The sequence below is a fragment of the Aethalodelphis obliquidens genome, unplaced genomic scaffold (genome assembly GCF_003676395.1).
Source record: "Aethalodelphis obliquidens isolate GAN/ISIS:26980383/991018 unplaced genomic scaffold, ASM367639v1 scaffold41, whole genome shotgun sequence".
In the NCBI taxonomy this organism is placed as follows: domain Eukaryota; kingdom Metazoa; phylum Chordata; class Mammalia; order Artiodactyla; family Delphinidae; genus Aethalodelphis; species Aethalodelphis obliquidens.
Genome location: NW_020837985.1, coordinates 1,912,521 through 1,937,319, shown reverse-complemented (window position 1 = coordinate 1,937,319; position 24,799 = coordinate 1,912,521). Strand labels below are relative to the sequence as shown.

Sequence of the window (24,799 nt, the reverse complement as noted above, 5' to 3'; positions counted from 1 at the left end):
TTATCTGTCTATATCTATAGCTACTTATGTACAGAGAGATTTATTATGAGGAATTGGCTCACACAGTTGTGGAAGCTGTCAAGTTCCAAGACCTACAGGTTGAGTCGGCAAGTTGGAGACCCAGGAGAGCCAGTGGTCTAGTTCTAAAGACCAGCAGGTTCAAGCCCCAGGAAGAGCCAGTGTTTCAGTTTGAGTCTGATGGCAGGAAAAACCTATGTCCCAGTTTGAAGGCAGTCAGGCAGGAGGAACTCTTTCTTATCTGGGGGAGAGTCAGCCTTTTTGTTGTCAGGTCTTCAGCTGATTGGGGAGGCCTACCCGCGTTCGCAAGGGCAATCTGCTTTACTTACACTACCATTTTAAATGTTTATCTCATCCAAAAACACCCGCACAGAAACACCCAGAACAATGTTCGGCCAAATACATGGGCACCCCATGGTCCAGTCAAGTTGACGCATAAAATAAGCCATCAAAAGTCCATCCTTTGTCAACTTCATCTCCTTAAATTCATAATCCAATTTGACTGGTGTCCTTATAAGGAAAAGAAATTTGGACACACACAAAAAGACACTAGGGGGCTTCCCTGGTGGCACAGTGGTTGAGAGTCCGCCTGCCGATGCAGGGGACACGGGTTCGTGCCCCGGTCCGGGAAGATCCCACATGCCGCGGAGCGGCTGGGCTCGTGAGCTGTGGCTGCTGAGCCTGTGCATCCGGAGCCTGTGCTCCGCAACGGGAGAGGCCACAGCAGTGAGAGGCCCGCGTACCGCAAAAAAAAAAAAAAAAAAAAAAAGACACTAGGGATGCATATGGACAGAGGAAAGACTACATAAGCACACAGCAAGAGGATGGCCATCTGCGAGCCAAGGAGAGAGGCCTCAGGAGAAACCAGTCCTGCTGACACCTTGATCCCGGAGTTCAGCCTCCACAACTGTGAGAATATAAACGTCTGCTGTTTAAGTCACCGAGTCCGTGGTATTTTGTTACGGCAGCCCTGGCAAATAAATGCACTCTCTTCCAAACAAGGGATGTTCCCATCCCCTGAGAGGACTTCTTACTCATTTCTTTTTCTCTCAGATACCTTCTATGCTTATGACCTTTTGCTATAGATTGCATGTTTGTGTCGTCCCAAAATTCTCATGTTGAAACATAATCCCCAAGGTGATGGTGTTAGGAGGCAGGGCCTTTGAGAGGTGATTAAGTCATAAGCATGGAGCCCTCATTAGTAGGATTTGTTCTCTTAGAAAAGAGGCCCCAGAGAGCTAGGTTGTCCCTTCCACCATGTGATGACACAGTGAGAGGTGACCACCTGCAAACCAGGAAGAAGGCCTTCCCCAGAACCCAACCATGCCGGCACCCTGATCTTGGAGTCCCGGCCTCCAGAGCTGTGAGAAATGTCTGTGGTTTAGAAGCCACCCAGTCTTTGGTATTTTGTTATAGCAGCCCCAGTGGACGGGTCCTCACCATTTCTGAAAAGTCAGGGGAGAGGCCTGGCTTGTGCACTTCAGGATCACAGGGAAAATGAGGTTCAGAGAGCTTGGGGCTTCCTCATTAGCAACCATTTCAGTGGGTGGGTCTAGAAACTCTGTTCTCAGAGCCCAGCCCACCGGCCTAGAAGGTGTCTGTGTGAATTTGCCTGGCGCGGTGAGCAGGCAGTGGAGGAAGGTGGCCTTGGCAAGCACACTTATGAGAGCTGGATTCCACCCTCCCCTCACGTTTGGCCTTGTGCACACACTGCAGCCTCACGCTACGCCACCTCCTCTGGGCCTCTCTGTCCACTCAGGCTGGCACATCATCGTGTGGACACCCTCACTCACCACACCCTGCAGAGGAGTGAAGTATGGAGCCCCTGGGAGGCAGCATGTCTATCTCAGTGGATATGCAGTGAGCAACCAGGGAAAAAGGTCGTTTATACTCGTACGTGTGTCTGCAATATTTACATTCTCTGATGACAGTTTTTCCTCTTCAGGAGGAAGCTGAGAAAATGAGTGACAGTTTCTCTGTGTCCAACAGCTTTTTGGACTGAGTCCAGAAAATGAATCATGTGAAGATGCGGCTCTAGCACTTCTAGGCCAGGCCAGCAGGGCCAGCAGAGGAGAGGCAGGGAGCCCAGGTCAAGGTGAGGGCGAGTACAGGTCACCCTGGGGTGTCTGAATGTTTGACCCCCTCAGGAGCAAAGCTCCTTGACCAGTCAGTTAGCATCCATTGTGTGCGGGACCACCCATGGGGGGCCTCTTACAATACAGATAGGGAGATCTGGTGAGGACCAATGAATGCCACAGATCATTTCTAGGAGAGGGAGGCCTGAGGGGAAGGGATGCTCATTCCAATCAACACCCCAGTCCTGGCTGATAACCCTACAGGTGGGTAATAGTATCCCTGATCCCTGGTTGGGGACTGTGTTTCCACCGTGTCCCCCCGAACATGACCATCATACAATTTCATTCTCTTATGTTCTTTTTTTGGGGGGCAGCGCCTCGCGCAGCTTGTGGGATCTTAGTTCCCCAACCAGGGATCGAACCCGGGCCCTCGGCAGTGAGAGCGCAGAGTCCTCACCACTGGACCACCAGGGAATTCCCATTCTCTCATGTTTTTCACGGTGGTGGTTCTCATGGGCGCCGCCCCCAGCTGACTCTGGCATTCTCCAGGACAGATGTGAAGCTGGGTCTCTTTGCCTGTTGCTGAAATCTGTTTGGCACACGGTGGGCACTCCACTGCTGTCATTGAATTTCACACTGTAGGAGAAACTCTGTACGTCTCAGGATGGCCCCCAGCAAACAGGCCTGCCAAGGCAGTTGCAGGTGTGAGTCCCGCCTGGAGCAGAATTAAAGCTGGGCAAAACTGGGTTTGGGAGGATTGGAAACTTGGATAAGGACTTGCTTTGGCTTTCAAGCGCTGCCTTGCCAGGTGTGTAAAAGCCACGTAGTCCCCAGGTGGAAATAATGTTTGGGGACAAGAGCCCAAGGCTGGGGGCCCTGGAGAGTCCAGTCCCACAAAGGAACGGCCCAGCCTCACATCAGTGGGTCCCGAGATTTTCTCAGTCAGGCTAGGCTGGATCATGGTGCAGTAAGAAACAGCCCCAACTCTCAGTGGCTTAAACAGCAAAAGTTTATTTCTTGCTCATACCACTTAGCCACCGCAGGTCAGTGCGGTAGGCGTGTCCTGTTCTTTGTAGTCTCCTAGAAACCTGGGCTGGTGAAAGGGGCTCCATCTTGAGGTAAGGCCATCTGCACCCAAGTGCTTAAAAGCTGGAAGCAGTCCTCAACACTTCAGCTCGCATTCCACTGGCCAAAGCCAACCAAACCTAACTTCCCGGCCGGCTGGGATCACGAGGAAGTGACAAGGTGCTCAGCGGAGGAAAAACAATACTCGCAAACCCCTAAGACGACCGCAGAGGGGAAACTGGCCGGTGGAGGAGGAGGGCTTGTTCTGGCTGCAGACCCCCTCTCCACCCAGACTGAGCCGGACGTGGGGACAGAGCCCACCTGTGGAGCTCTGGGCACCCCAGCAAGCTTTACCTTCCCAAAGCTTTCTCGTCAGGCTGTGAAATCAAGCTTAGGACACTCCACAGCCCTGGTCATTCTAACCTCATGACAGCGGTCATCAGGACCGGGGTTTAAAAAACCTTCAGGAGGGGCTTCCCTGGTGGTGCAGTGGTAAAGAATCTGCCTGCCAAGGCAGGGGACACGGGTTCGTGCCCTGGTCTGGGAAGATCCCACATGCCGCGGAGCAACTAAGCCCGCGTGCCACAACTGCTGAGCCTGCGCTCTGAAGCCCGGGAGCCACCACTGCTGAAGCCAACGTGCTGCAACTACTGAAGCCCACACGCCTAGAGCCCATGCTCTGCAACAAGAGAAGCCACCGCGTGAGAAGCCTGCACACCTCAACGAAGAGTAGCCCCTGCTCGCTGCAACTAGAGAAAGCCCACATGCAGCAACAAAGACCCAAGGCAGCCAAAAATAAATAAATAAATGGATTTATTTTTTTAAAAAAAAAACCAACCTTCAGCAGCCAAAGGGCTTTTGGTGTTATTGTTGGATTTTCAGGAACTAAGGAATAAAAAGGTGAAGTGAGGACAGAAACACAGTTTAAAACAAAAGCAAAGATGCCTCTGCCTCTGCCTCTGCCAGGAGTGTTGGACAAATACAAACAGGGCTGGGCTGCAGGGAGATGCCCTCTGCAGAGCACGACTCGGGATGCCATGTGCATCAGGATTCAGAGGCCACCAGGAGGAAGGATTGTCCCTCCAGCCTCCGCAGCAAAGGCAAAGCTTCTGAGCCGGAGAAGGGCTACAGGAAGACATTTGCTGAGACGACTTGGTGGCGGTGGAGGACATGGAAACCAAAAGACATGTGTGGGGCTTTTGCCCCTGCTTCTCTTGGACTGAAACAGCCCAAGTCGCATCCCTCGCCCCAGCCATACAGCCTTGTTCCTTAGGTCTTGGGTTACCTGTCGCTTCTCTGGGAAGTGTCCCCTGGCCTCCCAAGCTGGGCTGGCTGGCCCTCCTTTGTGCTCCCTCAGCATCCTGTGTTCCTTCTACCCCAGCAACGCTGTGTCCTTAGCATCTATTACCACCCCAGCAACAAACAGGACATGCTGTGACTGAGAAGGAAAGAATGATGAGACTGGTGAGGGGCCTGGATCTGGAGGTAGCTGACTAAGCCTGGGAGCTGCAAGGTCAATGCGGGGTCCTCATTGGTTGCTCAAGGCTTCCTGAAGCACTGCTGCAGGGCCATTCCCAGATCTGACAACTCAAACCCCTGGGTTCCAGCCCAGACTCCATGGACCTCCAGGCCAGCCTAAGGCTCTTCAGAGCAAAAACCTGAGCTGCCAAACTGCCTTGTCCATGTCCATCCCCTAGATGCCTTGGTTTGCTCCACCCTTGGTGGCCACCCTTTCAACCAGCCACACATAACTTACAGTGGCAGGTTCTGGGGCCTCATCCCTCATTCATCGGTCCAGGGATACTCTAGTATTATGCTCTTCCAGGGAGGAGGAGTTTACCTCCCCTCCCAGAAACATCTAGAATGTCCCCATACTTTCTCCTGAATCTGTCTCTCCAGAATCTCTGGGGAGCAGACCACCCCTGGGCACTGGGACACAGGAGTACCTTGGTCACACCTGCCCCCTGGCTCTCAGTGCCTCAGTTTATCTATATGTAAAACTCGGGCTGCATCAGCCCCTTCTCACATTACAGAGATTTGGAAAATGTTAATATGAAAGCACTGGCTGCTCTTTGGAGAAAGGGGCTCTATTTTCATGATTTTGTCCTCTAGCTCCCTGCCCGCCACCTCCCTGGAAACTTCTGGAATGTGCTGCATAAGCCATACTAGAGAGGGGAACCCAGGGAAGTGTGGGGGTCAGGAAGCGAACCGTCTGAGGCCTGGGAACATTCAAACACAGGCAATGGTTTCGTCCAAGTGCCTTTAGTTCAAAGGGCCACTGATTAAGGTAGGGTCCTTGAGCCAGAAAATCCGAGAATGCCCAGCTTTGGCCCTGGGGAGGTCAGCTGGAGGAAGGAACCCTTCAGAAATTTGGGGAGGCCTGTAGAAAGGGCCTCCAGGTGTGGGCCACCCTGGGCACCAGGCCAAGCTGCTCGACCTGCAGCCGCGTAGGCCTGTAGCCGTTGAGGTTGCTGTAGAGAGCAAACAGGCCATCATGGGGCCTCGGGGAGAAGTGGGCCTGTGAGGTCAGGGCCCTCCAAGGGCCATGATAGGGCTGGAACCTAGGGGCCAGAGGTGGGTTTGGGGCCAGGGGGCTGCCGGGCCCCGAGGACGTGGACAGACTCCGGTTCTGGGGGTTGCTGCCTGTCGACAGGCTGCTGAAGGGGTTGGAGGACGTGCCGTCGCTGGTGGAGCAGCTACTGCCACTGAGGCGGCCGGGTCGGGGGCCGGGGGCTGCTCTGGGCTGGAGGGGTGCGGCCGGCCTGGGCGACTTGAGGCCCATCACGGGCTTGGAGGAGGCGTAGAGGTGGCAGAACTCCTCGTCAAACAGCTCCACCGCCTGGCCCGTGAACTTGGAGAGGATGTTTCTGTGCACATGCCCACAGAGCCAGGTGAAGCTGGAGGCGAGAGGAGAGAGAGTGAGGGCTGGGGATGGGGAGGGCTTGGGCACCCTGCGCCCGAAGGGCCACTAATGCGTGCCCACTGCTTCTCCGCGCTGGCTGCTTCCACCCAGGCCCAAACCCTCCCCTCCCACAGATGGGAGAACTGAAGCTCAGAGACCAGCAAGTGTTTGCAGGGGAGTAGCTAAGATGCAGAGTGAATCTGGGCCTCCGGTCAGTGTTCCTTCCTGGTGCGCAGATTATGGCCCCTTAGAAGATCCCTGTGGAGGCCCAAAGGGGCCGAGTGCCAGTGTCCCCAATTCTGTGCTGATGTGAGTCACCAGCTGCTGGGGCCTTAGCGGCTCCACCTGTGACAGGTGTGACACCTGCCTCTTCTAACCAAATAGGTTAGCAGTCTGGGGCTGCTCCTTGGAAGGAAGGGCTGTATTTCCATGAAAAGCTGAAGGGTGTAGCCCAGTTTTCAGGCAAATGGGCCGGAAGGGGTGCGAGTGGGGGGAAGACTCCTGTGCTCTTTGGGGGATGGAAAGGAGAACACAGGGGTGAGCCCACAGGATGGGAAAGATGCCGCATCAGTGGGCTTGCCCAGACACCCACGGGAGGCCGCCCTTAAGCAGAGGCCTTGGCCTTCTCTCCATTTACACATTTTAAATGGAAACAAAATGTTCAAGGCATTTGTGTGTTACCTTTTATGATTCCCTAATTTAAACAGATTCCTTTCTATCTCTGATGGGAAACTCCCCTCATCACCCCACTCCCCGCAAAAAAGCCTGGTGGCAGCACAGGAGACCCACCAAGAACATCATTTGAGAGATTCCTGGGTCCCTAATACTGTGGACCTAGGCGTGGGGAGCAATGAGGACAGCATGGTCAGAGGGGGACAGGGTCACTGTGGGGGACAGAAAGGACCCAACCAAGAGTCTCAGCCTCCAGCCCCCAGCCCCCAGCCCCCAGCCCGCGTGTCTTGCCACCAAAAGGCGGACCCAGCTTCTGGAGTCCCCTGCTCTGTGAGGCAGGGCAGGGCCCACGCAAGGCCGGAGCAATCCTGGGAAGAGCAGCGAGGCTTTGTTTAAACCTCACCTCCTGCCCAGGAGCCACCCATGCACCCCAGAGAGGTGAGCAGCTGATACCGTGCCTCTGGCCAACCAGGTGATGGGGAAGGCAGCAAACTCTGGGACAGCCGGACTCTTGGCTACACGAAGAAATCAATCGCCCTGTGTTCTTTGGAATCAGGCTAGATTAGAACAAGCAACTGCATGCTTTCTTAACAAAGCAGGTCTAGGGGACTTCCCTGGCGGTCCAGTGGTTGAGACACCCTGTACTTCCACTCCAGGGGTCATGGGTTCAATCCTTGGTCAGGGAACTAGGATCCCTCCCGCCACATGGCCCCCCACCCAAAAAAAAGGCAGGTCCAAAGGTGCCCTGGCAGTGTTTCAGGCCCCCATGCACCCTCTGTGCCCCTGTGCCCCTTGTGTATCCCTGCACCACCTGAGTGCCATCCCCTGACCCTGCTCGCTGCTCATGGGTTTCCCTCCTCTACACCCCACATGTCCTTTCATCCTGTGCTCTAGCTTTTATACTTTCTTTTATTACCACCCATGGTAAGAATTACATTTTATTTTTATTGTTTTTTTGGCCCTTAAGTACAGATAGTTGATTTAATCATAATTTTTGGCTCAAGACCCACTCTCATCATTGATCTATTAATGGCCCATTTACATTTCTGCAGCTTTATTTTATTTTTTGGCCACGCCAAGCGGCTTGTGGGATCTTAGTTCCCCGGCCAGGGATTGAACCCGGGCTCTTGGCAGTGAAAGTGCAGAGTCCTAACCACTGGACCACCAGGGAAATCCCTTTACTTAGTTTTTTTAAATAATCTAATAAGCACCTATGAACCCATCACCTAAAATAAAAAGCTAGCATTGACAATAACCAGCATCTAATCACATGGTCCCTCCTAGGAACCCATCCAGTTTCCCCCAAATAGATGAAGTCATCACCCAGAAGCCTGTGTCATGGTTCCCAAACTTTCCTTTTTCTATAGTAAGAAAAAGTTTTCTATACTCTTGAAAGTACCGTCAGCCCTCCATATACTCGAGTTCTGCACCGACGATTCAACCAACCACAGATGGAAAATATTCAGAAAAAAATTTTCCAGAAAGTTTCAAAAGGCAAGACTTGAATTTGCCCCATTGGCAGCTCTTTACATAGTATTTACGTTGTATTAGGTATTATAAGTAATCTAGAGATGATTTAAAGTATTCAGGAGGATATGGGTAAGTTATATGCAAATACGACACCATTTTATATAAGGCACTCGAGCATCCTCAGATTTTGGTATCTAAATCCCCCACAGATGCGGAGGAACAACTGTAAATATTTCTATTTTCGTTGTTTTTAACATATATCTTTGGGGATTAATCTTTGGGGATTTTTTTTCACTTCAACATTGCAGTTTATCCATGTTATCTCTTGTTGCTGTACTTCACTTGTCTTTGACTGTTGTATGATATTCCACTGGGGGCTATATCCTGGTTTATTCATACATTCTCTCATTGAGAGGCATCTGGGTTGTTTCCATGGTTCTCCTGTTGTGACCAGTGCTTCTGCGAACACTCTTACACCCGTCTTCTACTGTCCTGCAGACCCGTTTCTCTTGGAAATACACCTAGGAGTGGAATTGCTGGACAAAGCTAGGTGAATGTTCAGCTTTAGAGAAAATGCCACACTCTTTCCAGAGTCACTGTGCCGATTTGCAATCCCATCAGCAGTGTAGAGATTTGTAAATGCACTCTTTGTACTGTCAGGCTTCTTACTGGCTGGCCAGAAGTTTGCTCAGCTTTTTCTGTAAGATGCTATGGAAAAACCTAAATGAACTTTTTGGCCAACCGAATTTTTTTTTTTTTTTTGCTGAATAGGTATAAAATGGTTAACTCATTCTAGCCTTGATTTGCATTTTGCTGGTCACTGAGGATGCTGAACATCTTTTCCTGTGTTTCCTCCCCGTGAACCGCCTGCTCTCACCTCCCCCACCCCCACCCCACACTTTCATTGTTCTGTTTCTTTTGTGGTTTGTGGGAGTTCGTTGTGATTCTTGACACTAATCTTGTCAGGGCATCATGAAAACCTGCTCCCAGTTTGTAATCTGACTTTTCACATTCTTTGAGCTGTCTTTGAGGGAACCAGAGTTCTTAATTGTAATACAGTCAGATTTAGCAATCTTTTATAGTTAATGCTTTTTTGTGTTCTGTTTAACACAGAGCGGGGGCTATGTTAAGTCACCTAATCCTTATCCTAAGGTCTAAAAGACATTCGTCTATATTTTCTACTAAGAGTCTTAAAATTTGTTTTTGACATTTAAGTTCTTTTAATCTATTAGGAGGTGATTTTGTGTGTGTGCACCGCATGTGTGAGTGTGTATGTGTGAAGTAGAATCCACCTTCTCACATGGAGCATTTTTTTTTCCGGTTTCGCCTTTCCCCACTGCTCTGACATGCCCTGTCATGTGGGAGTCTGTGTCTGGGCTTTCTGTTCTGTTCCATTTGTCACTTTGTGTGTGTCCTTCACCCAATGCCACATTGTCTTGGTTACCACAGCTCCATCTGCAAGGGCAAGTCCGCCCTGCCTGTTCTTCTTCAGACTCATCTTGGCTGTTCTTGGAGAAATACATCTTATTGATACACTGTAACCTCCTCACATACACAGATACGTACATAACCTCACAACAATCTCCAGAACATCCTTTACCTCAGTGCTCTGATTACTTTTGTTCTGTCCTATTTCATTTTTGAAGAATTCTGGGGATCAGCCACTAAATCAATTTCATAGACAGGGATGCACAGTTTCAAAAGTTGTATTCCTCTAGCCATACTGGATGGCCAGGACCTAACATGAACATCCATTCATTCAACAAATATTTATGGTCATGTATAAACATACCGGCACTGTATTAACTGTACTTCCTGCCAGGAAGCAATAGAAAAGAAAACAGACCCAGCTCAGGCCCCGACGTCATCTTTCTTAAATCTTGGCTAAACAAGTTCACAGAAAAGGTCTCTAGGGAATGATCTGGAAGCTGCCTCCGGCAAGATGAGTTAGCAGGGTAAGGACAACAGGATTGAGCTGTCCAGCAAAGGGAATAAACGGCAAGTGTAAAGACCCTGAGGCATGAAAGACCTGGGGAGAGGCCAGTGTGGCTGCAGCACAGAGGAGGGGAAGAAGAATTCTGCTAAGACAGAGGCCGCAGTAAGAAGGTGGATTTTTTTTCCCCCCTAGCAGCAATGACATGCATCGAAGGATTTTAAGGATGGAAGTGATTTGATCTTGTTTGTGTTTAAAAATCTTTCTGTTCCTGGTAAAGCCCAGGGTGGCAGCAGGGGTCAGGGCAGGAGTGGACTCAGGAGCCGGTTGGAAGGCCATGCTGATACCATGCTGTCGCTCATGCTGTTGCAGCTGCCTGATTTTGCACCTCACCCCTGCCCCAAACTTCTTCATCCTCCAAGCCTCAATCCAGCCTCCTGGACCTGCCGGCAGAAGTGGGAGCTCCCTCCTGGCTGACCCCAGAGCACTTTCTTAGCTCATGCTGATCTTAGAGCACACACCATACCACACCCTGTGGTCATTCATCTACATTTCCTAAGGAGAGAGAGGAGTTCTGTGTCCCCAGCATGTGGCACAGCCCTATGCGGGTGAGACCCTCAACAAGAGCTGAAATGTTGAAATGCACACCCTCCCCACTCCCACCCCCGCGACTCAGCCAGAGAAATGGACAGAGCCCTTCAGTTTGGGAAAACTGTGTGCAACCAGAGGGAGGGGCCCAGAGACAGGTGGACTGAAAGGATGGGGTGAAGGCTTTTCTGATTGATTTTTTGTTTTTATTGGAAACAGCTCTAAGGGTCCCAGGGAAAAGGATCCTCTGAAAGGCTGGCAAACAGATCACCTTTGAATGTTGAGAGCAAAAACATTATAGTTGTCCTGCCCTCCCTCCAGAAGCTGGATTCTCCACAGTTCCCAGGAATGGCCCGGCATGTCTTCTAGCCCACTGCCACCCCCCTCCTGGTACCTCCCATATCAAGCCCGACCTGGCCTCGGCAGGCACTAACGAGCTGGAGATCCTAGTCAAGGAAGCTGGTGACCCTGACCCAATCACCTACCCTCTCTGTGCCTCAGTTCCCATCTGTCATTTAGAAGAATAATGCCTCCCTCAGAATGTCACGAGGATTAAGGGACTTCCCTGGCTGTCCAGTGGTTAGGACTCTGCACTTCCACTGCAGGGGGCAGGGGTTTGCTCCCTGGTTGGGGAGCTAAGATCCCGCATGCCATGTGGCAAGCCAAAAAAAAAAAAAAAGAAGTCACGAAGATTAAATCCTTACTAAAGGTCTGATCGCACCTGGCCCAGGGCCTGGCACAAAGCTCAGCAAGGTGGTTATGCTTCCTTCTGCCCCTTCCAAGGGCAAGGCCACCCCTGCATGATGAGCTCAAAGGGCAAATACAAATGAAACCTGAGAGAGTTAATTCTCCTTATTGAAAATAAGAGGAGAGGCTTCCCCCCTCTTCATCTCCTTTCAGAATTTCTTTCTCTGTCCTTTTCAAATGTATGGAAATCTTTGTAATGGCTAAATAAGCCACTTGCGACTGGTTGCTCAAAGATGGGGAAGGGGAAGTGACCGCTTAGTGGTGGAGGGGCTGTGGATGTGTCATCCCCACGTCTGTGTATGCCGCTCTGACAAAAGACGTTATTTTGAGCTGAAGGAATTTGAGAAGCAGGTGCAGGAAGGACTCTCTGACCTCCCCCTTCTCCCTGAAGCCAGTCACAAGGCCCTCATGTGAGAGATGCCCTCCCTGTACCCAGAGGAAAGGAGCATCCTTATCTCCAAGGGCAGGGGGACTCAGAGGGATCCGAATGGACCAGCCTTGCTCTGTTTCTCCCAGTAACTACCCTTAGCTCTTCCCTTTCGTCCTATCACGTTTTACCGTGGCTGTCCGTTCTTCATCCAACCTCATATAAAAACACTAAGGTTTAACCATTTCTTTGGGTCTTCATTTCCTTTTGAAGGCTCCTGTGTCACGTAAAACTTGTACTAAATAGATTTGTCTGCTTTTCTCCTGTTCATCTCTCTCTCACCAGTCCATTTTACAGGGCCCCAGCCAGAGAACCGAGAAGGGTATTAGAAAAAAGTGTTTCCTGGGACTTCCCTGGTGGTCCAGTGGTGGCACGGAACCACTGCGCTTCCACTGCAGGGAGCACGGGTTCGATCCCTGGTCAGGGAACTAAGGTCCCACAAGCTGTGTAGCCGAAAAAGAAGAGAGTTTTTCCTCCCCGTACAATGGGTGCGTGGTTTCTCTGGGGGCAATGGAAGTGTTTTGGAGCTAGATGGTGGTGATGGTTGCACACGCTGTGACTGTACTACGTGCCTCTGAATTGTACATTTTAAATGGTTAATTTATGTTATCGTGAATTTCACCTAATAAAAAAGAGTGCGAGAATTCCTCTGCTTTGACTGACCCCTCCCTCCAGGCTTGGCTCCTGGGGTCTGGGGCAACTGCCCAGGCCCGGCCCTCACCCTTGCCCTCCAGGTGGTGAACTCGGTCTAGTGGTGCTTGGTCAAGGTCAGAGGTCAAGGTCAGAGGCCTGATGTAGGGTTTTAGGCTGAGCTCCTGCCCTGAGCTTTATGTGCTTGCTGCCCAGAGGCCTTTGTCCCTCTCTAGGGAAAGAACAAAAGGCTGATAAGGTGGCTTTGGCCACTTGGGGAGGGGAGTTCAGCCCCACCTCAGCCTCTTACAAACAACCAAGGGCTGGAGACAGGGCCTGAGAATCAGAAGCAGGGGGGCTCCGTTTTCCACAGGTGCCCCCGGATGGAGCAGAGGATGAGGGGAGAGGCTGTGGGTGGAAACAGACGTGGGCTCAGTGGCCCCAGGACACTGGAGGTGCCCCCTCCGGGCTGCCTCGTCCCTGAGCCCCCTCCCTGCACACTAGTTGTAAAACCTCAGCTCTTCCCCTCGCAGAGGGACAGTGCCTCCCAGCTTCCTTTACTGCAGCCTGTGAGGTGGAGGCCACAGGCCCTTCGCACAGCTGAGGAGAACAGGCTCAGGAAGAGGTGGAAATGGGGAGCCGGAGAGGGGCACCCTGGCGCCATCCTTCCCTCCCCTGGGTTTGTTATCGGTTACCCGCCTAGTTCGAGCAGAGCTGCAGGAGGGAGCCCCATCCTGTTCCATGCCTGCAGCAGGCCTGGTCTGTATCTACTAGGTCTCTACATAGCTGGTGAGTGAATGAAGGAACAGAGAGGTGCAGTGACTTGCCCGAGGTCACCCAGCCAGGAAGCTGCAGAGCTGGGAACTGAACTTAGCTTATCTATCTTCTAGGCTGGGCTGCTGCCACTTCCCGTCCCTAGTGCCAGCCTGAGGTCCCACGAAATTTGGAGACACTTCTGACAGGGAAGTGGAGGAGGGGCCAGGAAGCTGGTGGTCAGGGGCCACAGAGGGTGACGCTTGTAATCTTATCTAGGACATGGTGACAGCTCAGAAAGCCCTGGCAATTCTGAAGTGAGAGGAGGGCTGTCTCGGTGCTCTCCAGCCTTCTCGCGGCCCACACACCCTCTCCCCCAGCCAATGTGGTGTCGCCCAGGTCTGCTCTGCTGGGCAGCCCTTCACGACCAGCGTCTTCTCAGCCCACACCCTTTCAAGTCTTGCCTATTACATGTCCCTTCCCTTGGGGCTTTGGCTGGCTGATAGCAACCACTTACTGAGCACCTACTGTGTGCTGGGAGCTACACTAGGCTTTGCAAATTTTATCTCGTTGAGTCTTAACAATAATCTGCAAGGGGAAGTATTGTTATCCCCATTTTACGGTTGAGAAAAGTGATGCTAAAAAGAATTGCACACTTTAAATGGGTGAAGTATCTGACATGTGAATTACATCTCAATACATTCACTATATTAAAATAACCAAACATTTTAAAAATAAAATGGGGCCCCCATACACAACCAAACAAATCGCATGGCTTTAGAATCACACCTGAGAGATCTGAGGAGGGAAACAGGATTTTATGTCCTATTGCCACGCAAAGGGAAACCAAGGCACTTGGAAGTGTCTCCCTACCCCGAAGTCCTCCCGGGAGGGGCCCAGATTTTCCCCTTTCACGCAGGCTGGTCCTGCCTCCAGCCTCGTGTATATGATGAGTCCCCAGCTCCCCCAGGGGGTTGCCGGTGGGCGTGTGGGCCTTGGCCTCCGCAAAGCCCCGACAGAAGGTGAAGCGCAGCACTCACCTGTACGATCCGCACAGGACGTATCTCCAGTCTGAGATGATGAACTTGTCCTGGATTTGGCCGGCGAACTTCCTGCCTGACTTGGCGCAGTACACCTCTCCTTCCACGCTCCGGACGGAAACGTTCTGTTGCAAGGGAAGTCAAGGTGTCCTCGCTAATTGTGTACCCAGAGACACACACTTGCCCAAGAAAACATCTGGAAGGATGCTTGCCAAGAGTAGAAGGGTTATTGCTAGCTGGTGAGATTGTGGGCCATTGTTATGTTTTCCTTGGCTGAATTTTCTAAATTTTCTTCAATGTCCTGACATTATTTGAGTAATGGGGGAAAAAAAAAAGAAGAAAAGAAAAGAAAGGGGAGACGGTAGAATTCAAACAAAGCAGAAAGTAGAAGGAAGATGCGGGCCTGGTGTCCACAGAGCCCTCAGTCCAGGCTCCCATGGCCCACAGAGGCCTGGCAAGCCCAGCCTCACCCTGTAAGTGGCTTTAGTGACATGAGTCCCTGACTCTAGGCTGGTCAGAGGGAAGGCCCAGTGCAATCAGAGGGGGCGGCTTTGTGGAGACCTCAATGGACCCTAGATTGCTGTAAGAAAAGGTGTGGCCACAACCCAAATTGTGGCCCTGTTTGTCCCTTTCCTCCCCAGTGGCACCCGCTGCTCCAGCCCTCAAGCCAGCACCCCTGGAAGCTGAAGAAATGAAAGGCAGGTGAGGCAGGGGGCTGTCAGAGGCCGGCGGGACGCTTCTGGTGCCGAGAATGCCTGCTGGTAGCTGGACGGGCTCTGGGAAGGGGTTGCCCAGCGCCTCCAACCACTCCTTCCAGCCTCTCCACAAGCTCTGGGGGTGGCGGGAACAGGGCCACGTCCCACTGTCCCTTGGTGCAGCGGGTGTGGGCCACGAGGACAAGGCCCGCACTGACTCTCTGGACCTGTTTCGATGGCCTCATGCTGAGGCCGTGTGATCCACATTACATCAAGCAGACCCAGCAGTCGGGGGACCTGAGGCCTGTGGCGACCGGAGGTGCCTGGACTCAGCTGCATCCCCGGTCAGTGTGGAGGGGAAGGGAAGGAGGAAGGCGGGGAGGTTGGGGTCTCCCGGGGCTGACCTGCCTGAGCTGGGGGGCAGTCACCAAGGAAACCACCTGTCAGCTGTTCAGCTGGGTCTGCTTGTGAAAGCTGTGGGCGGTTTCACGTTAGAGCTTGAACTAGCTGCCCCAAATTTGCCGTGACTAAGTGAACCCTCATCTCTGGGTTTCCCTTCTCCTTGCTGGAAGAAGGAAGTGAGGAGTTTGGTTAAGTCCAAGAGGATCAGCATCCTGTTGGGGCCGTGGAGCCCTAAAGATGCGTCACACAGGTCCTGGATGTCTCACTGCCCCAGAAGTGCACCCACTGGGGCTCCTCAGCTGAGAGGAGAAAAGGCAGAGGTCGGGCCCCTTTATCCTTCCCAGCCCCCAGTGGAGCTGTGTGAGGTCAAAGGGCTATGAGCGGGAATGATGGAAATCTCTTCCAGGCCAGGCCCTAAAAACATCCCTCAGAATCCTCCCTCCCTCTCCCTCCCTGTTACTATGTCTCGGGGGCCGTGTATTCCTTGTGGTGCAGCTACAAGGTGAGGGAGGGCCGTCTGAACTGGACTTTGAACAAGAAAGGAATGTGTGTTAAGCCATTGAGATGGAGGCATGCGTTACCACAGCGTAGCCTATTCTATCCTAACACAAAATACCTTTTACACTGTCATGGGACCCTACCTTGAGGTGACTGTCAGAGATCTGGGCTTTGTCACACATCTCCCGGAAGAGCTTCACGCCTCCCTGGTCCAGGAGCACACAGATGAACACCCCGCGCTTGTTGGCCGCCTCTAGGATGTCACAGAAGATCTCCACGTCTGTGAACACATCCATCAGGATGGCCAGGACCTGGGCCAGGGCAGAGGGGTCGGACACCAGAGAGTCAGGGCCAGGTGCTGACTTCTTTCAGCCAAACCCCCTCAGTCCCAGCCGGCCTGGGAGAGCTGTTCCCTTTGCTGCTGCACTGGAGCGGGGAGGGTCTGACAGGGCAGGACTCAAGGAGGGGCGCAGAGCTGCAGTGCGGGCCCTGCCTCTGTCCTGACGTCATCTTTCCAGCCCCACCACAGATCCTCTGGCCTCGCCACCCACTGCTGGCATGGAGAGTGCAGAGGAGAAAGGGGAGATGAGCAAAAAGATGAGGCAGGGGTGGGGTGGGGGGGAGATGAGGCCAAGGGGAGGTGGCCTGGCAGGGTCACAGGAGAGGGACAGATTTAAAGTCACAGGCTCTCAAACATTTGGAGCTTTAAGACGCTCTAGGGCCACTGGCTTGCAAATGTTTTTAAGCCGTGGAATCCTCGCCTCAAACAAAATCCCTGTGGAGACCCCAGGGGATATAGACTAGACTAGGCTGAGCTGCCCCAGTGGGATGGAGAAGGGAGTCCAGCTCAGCCAGCAGGTACTGCATCCTCCATCATAGCAGAAACTTGGGGGGTGGGGGGCCCTAGATAGCCAACAACGGGGAGAGACGTGTGTGTTCCTGCCTGCCAGGCACCCCTCCTTCCTGCCAACAGCACCCCGAGCTCACTTTATTTTATTTTTGGCCTACACCGTGCGACTTGTGGGATCTTAGTTCCCCAGCCAGGGATAGACCCCGGGCCCCCTGCAGAGGAAGCGCCCATTCCTAACCACTGGACCGCCAGGGAACTCCCCCAAGCTCACTTGAAGGAATTACCTCTGCTCCACCATGCATGTGCTTTGGGTGGGGTTACTGCCGTGCCCTGGATTGGGTGTGGGGGAGGCACACTGAAGCCAGACCACTGGCCACAGGGATTGGCCCAAAGGTGGTCACATGACATGTTATCCTCATGGGAGTCAGCCCAGGACTATTGCTGGGACTCCTGGGGAAAGGAGGCATTCCTTCTACTGGGATTGCTTAGCTAGTAGATTATAAACTACAGCTGCTGGCAGCCATCTTGCCCCATGTGGGGACAGCTTGCCTGAAAGCAAAGCCGGATCTGGAGAAACCAGGGCTAAGAGGTGGAGACAGATGCCCAGCAGCATCCTTTCGACATCTGATTTCAGTTACCTCTGAAGCCAATCCTATGCTTGACTTGTCCACTGAGGACGTCAATGCATGGTCCCCTTCTTAAGCTTTTTGGGGTTACTTTCTGTGATGTTGTGACTTATAATAAGAAATGTATATTTGGTCTTCATATAGGTTTCTGGCACAGAGCTCCTAATACCCTGGGAATTTCCAACCTGATGAGAGCTGAGAGCAATAAAGGGGTCTTTTGTTATGTTAATGAGGAGACTTTCAGACCCAAGGGCATTGGCACTTAAGGATGTGGAGCTCTTCGCCAGGAGGACCAACCTTGTGATCAGAGGGTTGGAACTTTTAGTCTAACCCCACAGCCTCTGGTGGAGAAGGGAGGAGCTGGAGGTTAATTAGTCACCAATGGCCAATGATTTGATCAATCACGCCTATGTAATGAAGCTCCATAAACACCCAGAAGGAGAGGGTTCAGAAAGCATCTCGTTGTTGGGCACGTGAGGGTTTAGGGAGATTGGTGCACTCAGAGCGATGCACTATGCATCTCTTCCCTCTGGCTGTTCCTGAGTTATATCCTTTTATAATAAACCGGTACTCTATTAAGGAAAAAGTTTCTCTGCTCTCAGCCACTCTAGCAAATTGATCAAACCCAAGGAGGGTGTTGTTGGAATCTCTAATCCGTCGCTAGTTGGTCAGAAGCACAGGTGACAATCTCGGCTTGCAATTGGCATGAGTTGAGTTGTAGGACACCCAGCTGATGTCCAAGAATTGCTTGGTGCTGTGGGAAAGCCTCCCACACAGTGGAATGGAACAGAACTAGAACTCTTTGTCACTCAATCAAAAGTCCTTCCTAGTACCTAAATTGTGGTGTGTTGAGAAGTGGATTATTAGGCAGCCAGTAAAAATGATCATTATAATGGTTACATAGAAACTATAGGACTTCCCTGGTGGTGCAGTGGTTAAGAATCTGCCTGCCAGTGCAGGGGACACAGGTTCGAGCCCTAGTCCAGGAAGATGCTGCGGAGCAACTAGGCCCGGGCACCATAACTACTGAGCCTGCGTGGCACAACTACTGAAGCCCGTGCGCCACAACTACTGAAGCCTGCACACCTAGAGCCCATGCTCCACAACAAGAGAAGCCACCGCAATGAGAAGCCCTCGAACCACAATGAAGAGTAACCCCTACTCGCTGCATCTAGAGAAAGCCCATGCACAGTAACGAAGACCCAACGCAGCCAAAAATAAATAAATTAATTAAAAAAAAAGAAACTATAAATCACGGTGAAATGTTAAAGTAAAACTTGCTGTTTAATATATGCTCAACAAATGTGCATTAACAATTAATGAATTAAGTGGAAAAAAAAAAACCAAAGCACAAAATGATAGCATGTCCATTATTATTGCCAGCAAGGGAAGGTGGTGTATGGATAGATGAGTGCAAAGCAAAAACTAACAGTCATATTTGGATGGGGGACTATGGCGATCTTTTCTTCAACATTACCTGTAATAATAACGTTCAACCACTTTTCTACTAATTACAATAAATTTTTTTGACCATCCACATCTGGGAAGTAGCAAGGACAAGAAGAGTATCCTGGAGGCAGGTGAAGGAGATGGCTGGTACCCACTCGGGGCTGACTTTCTGCTCAGTTGATGTGGGTGTCTGGACCGGAGACGGAACTGCGAAGAAATTGCTCACCCTCGGCTAGAGGTCACTAGAGCTAGAGCTGCTGTAATAGTGAGGCCCCTGATCCTTTAGAGCCATGGCCCTGTTAACACACAATTAGGTATATGTGCACATTGAAGCTTATGGCACCAATAAGGTCCTCTCTCCTGAAAGATAAATGCCTCCTCATCCAAGGTATTGGCAAAAGAGACAATGCTCTCTTCCCAGCAGGTCAGTAAATCCTCCCAGTTGTGTTCCAGTGAGTCTTCGTTGGCAGAGACAGGGCTGGTAAGCAGGTGACCGATTGACAGAGAAGGGGAGAGGTTTGCAAAAAACCCAGCGTCCTGACTTAAGCGATGCTTGGAAGGACAGGCTCATGATAGCTAGGTTTATCTTGTTTGCCTCCTTTTGGGATTGCCTCCCAGCTGGATCGATTCAAGGCCAATAACTTCTTGCATCCCCTACGTGGGCGTCCTACCTCGCAGGGTGTAGTGTGTTGATCAATCAGGTCCCAAAAGATATGTCTGCATCCTAACCACCAGAACCGTGGATGTGACCTCATTTGGAAAAAAGGTCTTTGCAGATGTAATTAAGATTCTCAAGATGAGATCATCCTGGGCTTTCTGGTGAACGCTGAGTCTAATGACAAGTGTTCTTATAAAAGGCCCTCAGAGGAGAGACAGGGAGAAGAGGAGAAGGCCACGTGAGGACGGGAGCAGAGACTGGACTTCTGTAGCCATAAGCCAAGAATCACCTGAGCCACTAGCAGCTGGGAGAGGAGGGAAGGATCCTCCCCTAGAGTTTTTCGAGGGAGTATGGCCCAGCTGACACCTTGATTTTGGACTTCTGGCCTCCAGAACTGTGAAAGAATACTTATCTGTGTTTTGTTTTGTTTTGTTTTAAGGGTTTTTTTTTTGATAAATTTATTTTATTTTATTTTTGGCTGCGTTGGGTCTTCGTTGCTGTGTGCGGGCTTTCTCTAGTTGTGGTGAGCGGGGGCTACTCTTCATTGCGGTGCACATGCTTCTCATTGCGGTGGCTTCTCTTGTTGTGGAGCACGGGCTCTAGGCGTGTGGCCTTCAGTAGTTGCGGCACGTTGGCTTCAGCAGTGGTGGCTCCCGGGCTTCAGAGCGCAGGCTCAGCAGTTGTGGCACGCGGACTTAGTTGCTCCGCGGCATGTGGGATCTTCCCAGACCAGGGCTCGAACCCGTGTCCCCTGCATTGGCAGGCGGATTCTTAACCACTGTGCCATGAGGGAAGCCCTTATCTGTTGTTTCGAGCCACGAAATGTGTGATAATTTGTTACGGCAGCCCTAGGAAACTAATACAGAGCAGTAGCACATAATCCAGGGGAAAAACGATCTGGAAGATAGGGAACTTTAGCTCCAGCTGTGGCGCTAGTGGAGGCTAGCTGAGTGCCTTCGGACAACTCACTTACCATCTCTGGGCCTCAGTTTCTTTACCTATAAAACATTGCACGATAGAAGAGCATTAGCTGTTATGTAAGTTGGGTCTAACCGTAAGCCCAGGTAATATAAACGGAAACATATGCAGAAGTAAAGTGTGTCGTTAAAATATGATTGTGATTTTTATATGCATTATTCTTAAGCAAGTGTGGATAATGTTAGAATAACACCATGAGAGAATGTTGTTTTAATTCAGGTTATGGGAGACGGTTAAAATTAGTGCCCACACCACTATGGGCATAAAAAAGAAACAGAGTAGGGTTCTTATTAGGGCCAATCAGACGGCCCAGCCCAGAAGTGTGGGGTTGGCTGAGAACGGGAAGGAGGTACTTCCTGTGCTAAGGAAGGAAGTTGGTCTGGGAGCGCTGCCTGGCCGGCAGGCTCTGAGAATCTGGAGTTTCAGTGAGATGGCGGGGCCCAGCCAGGGGGCTGCTGGTCAACTAGGGTGATACCCACAGACAGGGGTCATCCTGCGGAGACCTCAAATTCTGGCTGAGAATCCCTCACTACCTGCCCGGCAGACGTGAGTTCCTCATGGGCTGGAAATCCTGCTGCTTTGGGAAGGGCAGGGGGCAGGAGGGGAAAGAGGATTTGGGTCCTGGTGGGACCACCAAGCATGTTGGGGCCAGTTGTTGGGGGCGCTTAGCACCCCAAGGCCCAGTTTGTGCGTCGATTACTACTTTTCCCTCTTTCTCTCCTACGTGCTGATGCTCCGTTTTTGAGCTTGCTTTTGGTGGATGAGTAATAACAGCAGCAACTCTTTCTTTCTTTCTTTCTTTTTTTTTTTTTGCGGTACGCGAGCCTCTCACTGTTGCGGCCTCTCCTGTTGCGGAGCACAGGCTCCGGACGCGCAGGCTCAGCGGCCATGGCTCACGGGCCCAGCCGCTCCGCGGCATTTGGGATCCTCCCAGACCGGGGCACGAACCCGTGTCCCCCCGCATCGGCAGGCGGACTCCCAACCACTGCGCCACCAGGGAATCCTCCAGCAACTCTTTCTTGAGCACCTACTCTCAGCCGTATGTTCGTCCCCTGTAACCTTCACAACACAGTTACCCTGGCTTCCCGGGTGAAGAGCCAGGAGTGCAGAGATGTTAAGTAACTTTCCAAAAGCTGGAATGCGAGGAGATGCCCCAGACCCCAACCCAGAGTCATGCTCCCAACTGCAGTCTACTGCAGGCCTAAGAGAAGGACTCTGATCTCTGTTTACATCGGATACAGCCTGTCCCTCCTCTGCTTGTGGGTTAGGATGGGCCAAGTAGGGAGAGTCAAGCCCTGGGAGGGTTGGGGGACCCCAGAGCAGAACTCAAAGAGAATGTGGACAGAAGAAGGGAAGGGGGCCCAGGTGGACCCTCCCCCATCACCTATCTGCTGACCACAGTGCGAGGGGGCCAGCAGCCCTTAAAAAGGCAGCAGTGAGAGGACCATCCCCCTGCAACCACATGTTCCCACCTGTTTGTGTCGCCTCTGGGTGTGCCTGGCGCTCCCCTCCCTCACCGCCAATCTGGAGCAGTGACAATATGCCAGCGCTGAGCCCCGCCTCCCAGAGGGGGAGAGGGACTTCCTCTAGGGAACTCCTGTGGGAAGGGAGACAGGCCAATCACAGATCCCAGGAGGATGCCGGGGGCGCAGGGAGCATCTCTGCTGGCCCTTGGGGGCCGTCCCACCCCACTCTGGCGGGACCTAGATGAGACCTGGGCTGGGTATAGGCGCCCTGTTGCCCAGAGACCCCACAGGCCTGGCAGGCTAGACCCCTCTCTCCCAGGTCTGCCCGTCCCTCAGCGGCCCTTGTCGGGGGAACACCCGGAGACCTCGCCCTGGGGACCCTGGTGGTGTTCGAGGCCCTGGAATCCCAGTTGTCAGGCATGAGGCAGACCTGCTCGTCAGCTCCCTGGGGGCGCAGTAGGGGTGGGGGCAGGATTGTGCAGTTCCTGCTCAGACTTCTTGCTGTGTCCCATCCCTCCACCCTTGTCCCTTGTTCAGCTGCTCCCAGGGCAGGAGCTTGGCCTGAAAAGGTGGTCCTTGACACCTAGGGGTGGGGGGAGCTTCTTTGGGACCTTCTCACAGCTGCCCCCTTGGTCCTCTGCATGCTCACCCCACTGTCCCCCCACCTCCCCAGAGAACTGAATAGATTTTTCTCTGTGCAGTGAAAGGGAGAGGGAGAGGGGATCGAGCAGGGACAGGGGGCTTGCCTGCTCAAGTTCTCCACCTTTTTGGTCTTGGGACCCCTTGACACTCTTAGAAGTTACTGAGGCTCCAAAGGGCTCTGGTTTCTGTGGGTCATAACTACTGAGACTTGTCAGATTAGAAACAAACAGAGAAAATTCTTAGTGTTTATTAGTTATTTTAAAATAACTAATATTCCTTACTTAAAACAATATTAAGCCCATTACATGTTAACATAAATAACAATTTTAAAGCAAAAATAACTATACTTTCCAAAGCAGCAGCAAAATGAGTGAGCAGAATGGCATCCTTTTACAGTTCTGCAACTCTCTGTGGTGTCTGGCTTACCAGGAGACAGCTGGTTCTCACATCGGCTCCTGCAGCAATCTGTTGTGATGTGTTGTTGGGAAGGAGATATATGAAGATAATCCGGCCTCACACAGATAAGTGGTTAGAAAGGGCAGGACCTCACAGACCCACTGGAAGGGATCCTGGACCACACTTGGAGGATGGATAATTCGTGTTTTTTGTTTTCTGTGTTTTATGACACTTTGACATCCCAGCGCCAACTGATTACTAGAGATCACAAGCACTTCGACTAGGCGCAGCCTCTGATATGCTAACCGAGCAATCCAGAGCCATGTCCCAAGCCTCCTTTATCTGACTCTCCAGCATCCAGACAGTATTTCCCTGCCCATCCTAAACCACCCCAGTGCCAGCTATGGGACAACCAGGGACCATAGGTGGCCCAGAGCCTGCTAGAATTATTCAAAGTAGCCAAGCCTAAACTGTTCACCTGGCCCTGCCTCGCCACCCTGGTGCTCCCCGTGTGGCCCTGCACAGTGTGTGGTGCCTCCTGCTTCTAGGACACTGTGAGCAAAAACCTCCTCCTCCCTGACAGTCCTTTCCACGCCTCCCTACCTCCAGGTCATCCAGACCTCTCACTCCTCTAGACGTCTGTATCTGACACACCCTAGACCTGGAATTCCTTTACCTCCCTTCTCTGCCCAGCAAACTCTTACTCAGCCGTTGAGACTCAACTCAGAGGCCACCGCTTCTGTGAAGCCTGCCTTAGTCACCCTCCCGTCTGCTCCCCGGCACAAAGCGTTGCTCAAGCCCAGCACTGCCATCCACTAGTGTCCCCTCTCTTCCCACCTCTCCCCCAAGGGCAGGTGGCTGGAGGGAGGGAGGCCCCTTGTTCTGCTCTGCCATCCTGGGTTCAGGGCCTGACCAATGACTTTGGCTTTGTGGAATAAAGGGATGAGAGCATGAAGGGAAAGAGGGAGAATGCCTGCTCCTCAGGGAGCAGAAGCCGCTCCGGGAGACGCCCAGCAGGCTGGCTCCATTTGTGCCCCTGTCTTCTCTTCTTGAGGGGGCTGAAGCCACAGGAGAGGGAGAAAACAAACCCCCTGTCCTCCCTCTGTGTGGACACAGCCTACTTCCATCTACAGCCTGTGGCTGGGGATCCAGCCCCCTCTGGCATCTCTGTGGGAACAGGTCACTGGTCACTCCTGAGCCCTCTGTGTGTGTGTGTGTGTTGTTGTGTGTGTGTGTGTTGTGTATGGGAATGGTATTGCAAACTGCTTGCAAGAGTCTGACAGGTAACAAGATGGGTGAAGTTCATCATGGCCTGGGACAAGAGGGAGTGGTGGGGACTGCCGCAAAGGTGACCCACCCAAAGAGGTGACCTCAACTCAGCGCCAACAGAGCCAGGTCTTCCGACTTGCTAAGAGGAACTGGAAATTCTTACTTTCAGGTGAAATCTTCTGATTTTTAAGTGTTGTCCTAAATTTGTAACATACTGTGTTGATAAAGCAAAGGACAGCAGCAGGCCTCAAGGCCGCAGAGGTGAAGAGAGAGAAGCCTCTCTAGGTGGGGTAGGGGGAAGGGGAAGCGTTCAGCCCGGGGATTAGGACAAGCCCCAACCTGGCTTCTTTCCAGGGAGTCTCACTCACCCTTTGAGCCGCAGCAGCTGCGGCTGAGAATTTCGCCAACACCATTGGTTCCCCGCCCTCAGGCGAGCACTGAACTCCAGCAGAGACCAGAGGTAGCACACTTAAGAACAAGCCCTGGGAGCTGGAAGGGACCCCTTAGTCCAGTGTGGGATCTGGGGCCTGGGGAGGTCAAGGGACTTGCC

At 52.2% G+C, this 24,799-nt stretch overlaps 2 protein-coding genes across 3 annotated transcripts in view; one reads left to right on the top strand and one right to left on the bottom strand.

Moving 5' to 3' along the window:
• Positions 1-11,059, top strand: part of CUNH8orf76 (chromosome unknown C8orf76 homolog) — a 43,809-nt gene extending 32,750 nt beyond the window's left edge. Inside the window, exon 7 of the mRNA XM_027132372.1 lies at positions 10,943-11,059. Within this exon, the coding sequence (XP_026988173.1) occupies positions 10,943-10,974 (32 nt within the window). The 3' untranslated portion in view covers positions 10,975-11,059. The remainder of the gene's footprint in view (positions 1-10,942) is intronic.
• The window catches only part of SACK1A (scaffolding CK1 anchoring protein A), a 28,426-nt gene that overhangs the window by 1,334 nt on the left and 2,293 nt on the right, over positions 1-24,799 (bottom strand). Inside the window, exons 2-4 of one of the 2 annotated variants that reach the window (XM_027132368.1) lie at positions 16,059-16,226; positions 14,321-14,445; positions 4,026-6,055 (exon numbers count right to left, since the gene is read on the bottom strand). In XM_027132368.1, coding sequence (XP_026988169.1) covers positions 5,521-6,055; positions 14,321-14,445; positions 16,059-16,226 — 828 coding nt within the window. In that variant the 3' untranslated portion in view covers positions 4,026-5,520. Of the gene's footprint in view, positions 1-4,025; positions 6,056-14,320; positions 14,446-16,058; positions 16,227-24,799 lie in introns of those variants that run through there. The other variant, XM_027132369.1, reaches the window with a different exon arrangement.